This window comes from Ipomoea nil, unplaced genomic scaffold (genome assembly GCF_001879475.1).
Source record: "Ipomoea nil cultivar Tokyo-kokei standard unplaced genomic scaffold, Asagao_1.1 scaffold1043, whole genome shotgun sequence".
Classification (NCBI taxonomy): domain Eukaryota; kingdom Viridiplantae; phylum Streptophyta; class Magnoliopsida; order Solanales; family Convolvulaceae; genus Ipomoea; species Ipomoea nil.
Window position 1 is genome coordinate 7,544,045 of NW_017617471.1, and position 7,707 is coordinate 7,551,751.

Below are 7,707 nucleotides of genomic sequence, written 5' to 3' on the forward strand. Positions count from 1 at the left end.
TTTACCCATTTAATGTTGGATTTTTTAGATAGTAATAGATCCGAGTGTAGTAGTATCAAAATTTTACAACGCTTTCTTGTTCAATCCCAGAATATTTATATATATTCATCTCTTCCTTCCGAAACAAAGCTGATCCTCCACTATGCCAATCCTATCAATTGAATCCCAATTTAATTTTTAAACACTGCAACTTATTTTGTTCTAATTAATATGGTTTCCATAAGAAAAAAACAATTGTCGCCTCTTTGAGTTGACCAAGTCCACTAGGACTTGAATTGAATGTGGGTTGTCAAGCCCACAACAATTCCAACTTAAACAACTCATTAGATTAAGTGGGCCTGTTTAACAGGACCCATCTCTAGAACATTTTTATAGATCCAACATAAGCGTCAAAAGCCGGCAAATTATGCTGCGGACTCGTGTCCACAATGCATTGTGGACACGAGTCCAAAACAACATCGTTTTAAAGAAAAATGCAGTTTTTTAGTTAAAAAAAATTGATTTTGTCTCGCCATTAACGGTGTTAACGACGTTATTCGTTTGTGAACATATGAACTTACAATTATGAACATATAGTGATAAAATTATAAACATAGAGCTCTAAAATTGTGAACATAGAGTTTCAAAAATTATAAATTTACAGTTATTGAATTATGAATGTACAGTTACGGAATTATGAATGTACAGTTATGCAATTATGAACACAGAGCTCTGACATTATGAACTTACAATTATGAACATATAGTGATAAAATTATGAACATATACTCCTATAATAAAGTGGTCTGAATTTTTTTTTTTTTTTTTAAGTTGAAAATAACGGTGCCACTAACGGCATCGTTACCGTGTCCAGCATGCATGCTGGATATGGGTCCATAGCATAACGATTGTCAAAAGCCTCCTCCAATCTCCATAGAAGTAACCAGTAGGCAATTTATATCCTGGACCAAGACAACACATAATTTGACTTTATAATGTACAAAATATATATCCATAATACACATACACGTAAACACAATATAATAAAGACACATAAACACATAACATAATACACAGAATTCATATTCATAATGTACAGAATTCATGTTCATTATATAATGTTTATGTGTATGTGCATTATGGACATAAATTTTGTGCATTATGAACATGAATTCGGTATATTATGAAGTCAAATTATATGTATTAGACCAGGATCCACAGTGCACTATGAACCCTGGTCCACGGTATAACGATTGAGTCATTAACCAATTGTTATGCCATTAATGTCAATATCACGAACTATCAAAATTCTCAATCATCATTTGCTAGTGTGAGAATAACACAAGCGTTTTCCAGCAATAATCACTTTCTACTTCTATCGGAGCCTGATAGACAAGACCCGGAAGCAAAAAACTAAAACCAATAAGGAAGACAACTAAGAAACAACAGAGAAAATAACAGAAAAAATTATCTAAGAGGATAAGGAAGAGAAAAACAAGTCATAAAGACAAGAATAAAACTTGGTTTACATCCTCCCAAATGCTCTGTCGGGTCGGGATGTGGGGTCCCTTAGGGTTGATGTTCAGCCTTTTAGAAGAAGAATAAAACTTGGTTAACTTAGGAATTTAGGTTTTTTAAGTTGAGTAGCTTAGTCTAATTACACTTAAATGACTTATTTGACCTTTATTTCAATGTTTTAATATTGTCTTATTAATCATTGAATAAAAGAGTTAACTAATAAGACAACAAAATTTAATTATGAATAAAGAAAAATTTAAATAGAATATAATTATCAAAATTTAAAAATTTACAGTTAAGACATGCTCAGAATATGTGGTGACAAAAAAAAATAAATTTAAGTAGCTAATAACATTGGTTAATATTCCTTCAAAACATTGCAAAATAAACTACAGATTTAATATTCTTATATATTTCTCATCAATTAAATTTGTGAGGATCTGCACTAGGGTTTTAATATTTATTTGACTATATATGTTTTTTCGGGTTTGGATTGAATTTCTCACAGGCCACAGATAACTCTGCAATCTGCTCTCACAATCTCTATACTGTTCTATGGCATGAATGTTAACAGTTTTCACCTTACATCTGGACTTCCACTATCTAAACCGATGGCCTTCACCACCGGATTCCGGTTATTATGCAGATACCACCACCGGCTCACTCTCCCAGCTCGAGTGCCTCCATTTCCGGGGCTCCGAAGAGGAGCGTCGGAGCTCCGGTTCCTCTCCGCCGCGGTTCCTCAGAGGAGACGTGTGCGCCCAGTGAGTGCTACGCGGGGGGAAGTCCTGGCCCCCGTAAACACATATAATGCTTTTAGGATTAAACTCTCTAAAGAGAGGGATTTGTCAATAGCCTTTTCAATTTCAACATTGTTTTACAGATAGTGAATCATTGGTTTAGCTTATCTTTCCGTGCACTCACTAAATTTGGGGAGCAAGATGATACTTTTTTTTTTTTTTTTTAATGCTTGATGGAACCAATACAATATACTAGTTTTGCCAAGTTGTTACTGTCATTTCATGGTTTTATTTTGTTTATGTAATTTAATCCTGCATCAAAGAAACTAAATTTTCCTTATCATAGCTTAGTGATCTTAATTACCTTTGTTGCCACTTCTATTAGTAAGTCTTGACTGTAATTCAGTTAGTAAGTGCAGTAATATAATAATGTTATAAAAATTAGCCTGAAAAATATGTCTAGTGCTGTTTCTTTGTCTGCTAGTTGTTTATTTACTTGTTAAAGAAAGGAAGTGCAGTAGTTCTGTCCATTTAGCCTTTGCTGATTTTGCTTTCTAATTGTTATGGAGTATATCTGCTGATTGTTGTGATTGATGCATCCTTCTTATTTCAAATATTGACTACAGGTTTGCAATGCATGAACTTGGTCTTTCTTCAAAGAAGCCATACAAGAAATGTGCAAGAGTTGTTGGAGAGGTAGGCTTGCATCTAAAAATATATTTCTTTGTATTCATTTGTACCATAATTTCTGCTCGTGTCTATTTATACCTCATTATAATTCAATAATGAAATTGTGGTGTATCAGAAAGGAACTCACAGCTTGTTTTCATTCTCTGTTTCTTCTTTTCAACTATAGGTTCTTGGCAAGTTCCATCCACATGGAGATAATGCTGTTTATGATTCCTTGGTGAGAATGGCACAGGTAAAACAAATCTTTCTTTAAAGTGTCAAATTTTTTAATATTAGCATGCCTCATTCCAACTTCTCCCTATAGCTATATGTAAAATTGACATAGGATTATGAAGGTGTAGTACTAAGTAGTGTGCAAGAAAATAGAAAGACATTAAATCTCTGTCTTCTTGTAAATGTATTCATTTAATATTATGCTTGCTGCATTACAAGAAGTTGCTGTTGGTATTACACTGTTGCTATTATCATGGTATTATTTTTTGGAATAATCAAACACACTAATAAGACAACAAAATTGAAAAATAATAGAGCAAGATATTAAGTGGAATGAAAATAATGAAATACATATAATACAACACTTAAAATCACGCATTTGTCTTTCATGGACCAAATTCGTTTGAATCATGCATATATACATTATAAATTTGAAGTAACATGCATGATAGATATAAATACACATAAATTCTAATCGCAGCAGCAGAATTCAGACGCAATGAAAGTCCCGTCTCATTTCACTTCTACCTTCAGATTGATACAACATAAACCTGGAAGAAGAAAAAGAAAGATGTTACTCTTCTAAGAAGACTTGTCCTTGTTGTCTGAATAGTATGATAGAAAATGAAATTGGAAAACGTCCTCATTGCCGTCATTGTTTAAATATGCGGGGTGGATATCCTCAGCAGTGAATAAAGGAAAGAATTCATTCCAAGCATCTGGCAGGGCAGAGTTTTGGGCTAACGAACATTGTGGAAGATTTGGATTTTGTTGGATTGAAGAAGTTGCAATGGAGTTAAGGTTTTGGGTTGAAGGTTGTGAGTGATGGAAGTTTTGCTGGGATGAAGTTGCAATGAAGGTAGAGTTTTGAGATGAAGATAGTGAGTGATTGGGGTTACGCAGAGAGGAAGCTACAATGAAGTTCGGGTTTTGGGCAAAAGATAGTGAGTGATTGGGGTTTTGCATAGATGAAGTAGTTGCAATGAAGTTAGGGTTTTGGGTTGGTGATGGTGGGTGATTGGGGTTTTGCATGGTAAAAGTTGCACTGAAGTTAGGGTTTTGGGTTGGATATAGAGATGAAGTTGCAATGAAGTTTGAGTTTTGGGCTGGTGATGGTAAGTGATTGGGACTTTGCCTGGCAAAAGTTGCATTAAAGTTAGGGTTTAGGGTTGGATATGGTGGGTGATTGGGGTTTTGCAAGTTTGAAGTTGTAGTGAAGTTAGGGTTTGGACAAGGAGTTGGAATGAGATGAGAGCTTTGGAGATTCTTCATAGGATTTGTGTTATTGCTCTTATATTCTTGATTGTTGCCTATGATGTTCCTCTTCATAGGATTTGTGTTGTTGCTCTTAGATTCTTGATTGTTGCATATGATGTTCCTCTTCATAGGATTTGTGTTGTTGCTCTTAGATTCTTGATTGTTGCATATGATGTTCCTCTTCATAGGATTTGTGTTGTTGCTCTTAGATTCTTGATTGTTGCCTATGATGTTCCTCTCTCCGTGATAATAGATCACACAAAGTGCCAACTCATGTTCTGTCTGCATTTGACAACATATGGTAAAATAATTTTCAGGTTAAAACAAAAATATTTAGCAAAGAAATATATATTACTTTATTAAAAAAACACTATTAAATTACTCTATTAAAATAGCATATTAAGAACATAACTTAAATGTATAAATAAAAGTACTGAATCTCATATCTTTTTATTTACATTTTAGTCGTCACTTGAATAGTCTTTAGTTCTAATTAAATATTTATTTTGCTAAAATCTGTTAAACGAGTTTGAGTACTTGATAGCCGTCCAAATGTGAATTAGTTATAACCTGCGAACTACTGAAAGGATTGCACCGCAACTTCTACATGAATACACTGTAACGACTCTTAGACATGTCTGGAGAAAATTGCGGTGCATTCATGTAGTAATTGCGTTACAATAATTCGTAGTTCGCACGTTTAAGGCTGGTTCACATCTGACTGCGACCCTAATTACCTTACAGGCTTACATACATGTTTGAGGTACATTGACATCCCTAATATTAAATATTTAACACATTAAAATAAATTTAAAGTAGATAAGAAGATTTGAGTACCTGATTATAAAGTGGGAGAGGATTGAAATTTTCAGGATATCGAAACTCTGACATGAGCCAAGAAGTTTTGGTGCCTTTACCATCGTGAAACACCAGGGGTTGTTTGGTGCCGATCACCACTCCCTCGTCGTCTTTCACCTTTTCTCGTGCCTGAGAGGCTTTCCAGAAACCCTTCCCACCGCCCACCGCCCTGTCGCCTCTCTTTCCCTCTTTAGTCTTCCTCTTGAACGCCGTAAAGAAATACATTCGCCCATTCCATTCATTCAAACCATAAGCACCTGCATATACATACATATATTACATGTACGTAAAATTAATTTCTCAGATTTTAAGTAGAAATAACCATAAGAAATAAGCAAATTAAGGGCTGTGTTTGGTTTACAGGTTTAGCTATCAGGAATGGGTATCAAAGTCATTGTTATTGTTTGGTTGATAGGTTTTGAAAACACTATTATGGGTTTTGATTACTCCACTCATTCTCTAATAAAATAAGGGTTTCATTCTATTATTCCTTCTCATACATAATCAAACAGCAATATTGATAATCATTCATATTCCACCATACTACCAAACTTTGAAAAATACTTTTACCAAAACTCATTATCATTACCAAGTATTTGATATTCATTCCGATTACGAACCAATTAAACACACCCTAAATTAATTAGCGTTACAAATTAAACTACTATACCTTCAAGTTCTTTAGGATGATGGTTGTAAATATCAAGATCGTTAATGATTCCCGGGTGAATTTTCAGATTTTGAGCCCTATATTTGAGATATTTGGTAATGAGTTCTTGATCGGTGGGATAAAAACCATGTCCGGGAGGCAGGCTTCTCTTCCACTCATATTCATCACCATAGCCGTTAGGTAGTTTATTACCACTGCAAGAAGCCATGACCACAACGTAACTCTGATATGATGATCTCTGGCTTTTTTTTTTTTCTTTTCCTTTAGTGGAGTTGATTAATGGGGCTATTTATATAGAAGAATTGTTGAATGACTACTTCTAATCTCCTAGTTAAGGACAATTTAGGACAAATCCAAATCATAATCCCGTTTTAAATAGGATTTTAAGGATTAGACAATATTATATTTTAGATTATGCACATAACTAATACTCTGTAATAATAATAATAAATCTAAATATAATTATTAATTATATCCAGTCAAGAAATAAAAACGGGGTTGAAATAATTTTTGATCAATCAATAAGAAATTGACACACATTTATAGAATTAATTTAATATAAAATATATATATAGATATATTATATATGGGTAATTATAACAAAAATAATATTTTATATAATTTTTCTTTCGTGCCGATTGTACCAATTATAATATACTCCGTACTATATACTTAGTTATAACTTATAAGATGTTCAGTCATTCATCTCTTCCTTCCGAAACAAAGCTAATCCTCAATTGAATCCCGGTTTAATATTTTTAACACTGCAACTTATTTTGTTCTAATATGGTTTCCATAAGAAAAAAATAATTGTCGTCTCTTTGAGTTGACCAAGTCCACTAGGACTTGAACTGTATATCGGTTGTCAAGCCCACAACAATTCCAACTTAAACAATTCATTGGGCTAAGTGGGTCTAATGAACATGACCCATCTCTAGAACATTTTTAGATCCACCATAAGCGTCAAAAGCCTCCTCCATACAAGTACAATTGTTATGCCGTGTAAGGTGGACACAGTTTCAATATGAGTATACGACACTGTTTGGTGATTTTGGAGTAACGATGCCGTTATTGGCTCCTTTTTCTGCCACCAATCATAATTTTTTTTTTTTTTTAAATTTGTCAAAACAATTCAACGAGACGTTGTGAATATAGAGTTCAAGAATTATGAACATAAAGTTCTATAATTATCCGGCAGGGCTGTTAGTAAGCGACGGAGCGGCCGTGGCGTTCCCCGGGCTAGTTGGGTTATCCGGCAGCAGCATTGGAGGCGGAGCCAGTACCCCTGCCGGATCATTCGAAGACATCGGAAAAGCTTCGCTGTATAAATTTTCGGCGAGAGAAGCGGCGGAGATTCTCAAATGCAATCGCTTATATATATATATATATATTTTTTTGTTGAGATAAGTAAAATGTCAATTTTAGCCCTGTTAAAAATGGAGAATTTTTTTTTTTCCGGTGAAATTTTGACGGAAAAGTGGCCGAAAGGACCATTTTTGCAAAAAAATCAATAGTCGTGGGCTAAAATTGTAAGGTTCAAAAGTCGTAGATCAATTATGCTAGTGTCACTATAGTTATGGGACCAAAAGTACAAAAAACTCATACTTACAGTATCTCGTGATCTAACAAAAAAATTACAATAGCCAATAACATTGGTTAAAAATAATAATAGTTGTAGTACCGTCCATTATAATTTATAGTAATATTCCTTCAAAACATTGCAATTATAAACTACAGATTTAATATTCTTATATATTCTCATCAATTAAATTTGTGAGGAAAC

General features: G+C 33.8%; 2 protein-coding genes across 3 annotated transcripts; one reads left to right on the forward strand and one right to left on the reverse strand.

The window, feature by feature from the left end:
* Nucleotides 1–1,994: 1,994 nt before the first annotated feature.
* On the forward strand, nucleotides 1,995–4,651 carry LOC109181803. 2 transcript variants are annotated; one of them, XM_019331718.1, is made up of 4 exons: nucleotides 1,995–2,260; nucleotides 2,863–2,932; nucleotides 3,093–3,158; nucleotides 3,621–4,651. In XM_019331718.1, exons 1-4 carry the CDS (start codon nucleotides 2,061–2,063, stop codon nucleotides 3,723–3,725), a joined length of 441 nt encoding a protein of 146 aa, XP_019187263.1. In that variant the 5' UTR covers nucleotides 1,995–2,060; the 3' UTR covers nucleotides 3,726–4,651. The 2 variants fall into 2 exon arrangements, with proteins under 2 accessions (XP_019187263.1, XP_019187265.1); XM_019331720.1 differs by having other exon boundaries at nucleotides 3,811–4,651.
* LOC109181215 (transcription factor JUNGBRUNNEN 1-like) lies at nucleotides 3,936–6,132 on the reverse strand. Its single transcript, XM_019330967.1, has 4 exons — nucleotides 5,925–6,132; nucleotides 5,234–5,511; nucleotides 4,039–4,678; nucleotides 3,936–3,976 (listed from the first exon to the last, which is right to left on the reverse strand). Exons 1-4 carry the CDS (start codon nucleotides 6,130–6,132, stop codon nucleotides 3,936–3,938), a joined length of 1,167 nt encoding a protein of 388 aa, XP_019186512.1.
* Between the last annotated feature and the right edge of the window lie 1,575 nt (nucleotides 6,133–7,707).

Excerpts from the sequence above, each read along its gene's own strand:
- LOC109181803 (XM_019331718.1), top strand. The coding sequence starts at position 2,061 with ATGTTAACAGTTTTCACCTTACATCTGGACTTCCACTATCTAAACCGA. Across the intron at positions 2,261-2,862 it reads AGAGGAGACGTGTGCGCCCA|GTTTGCAATGCATGAACTTG; the intron begins GTGAGTGCTACG and ends TATTGACTACAG. Across the intron at positions 2,933-3,092 it reads GTGCAAGAGTTGTTGGAGAG|GTTCTTGGCAAGTTCCATCC; the intron begins GTAGGCTTGCAT and ends TTTCAACTATAG.
- LOC109181215 (XM_019330967.1), bottom strand. The coding sequence starts at position 6,132 with ATGGCTTCTTGCAGTGGTAATAAACTACCTAACGGCTATGGTGATGAA. Across the intron at positions 4,679-5,233 it reads CTCTCCCACTTTATAATCAG|ACAGAACATGAGTTGGCACT; the intron begins GTACTCAAATCT and ends TGTCAAATGCAG. Across the intron at positions 3,977-4,038 it reads CATTGTAGCTTCCTCTCTGC|CAAAACTTCCATCACTCACA; the intron begins GTAACCCCAATC and ends ACTTCATCCCAG.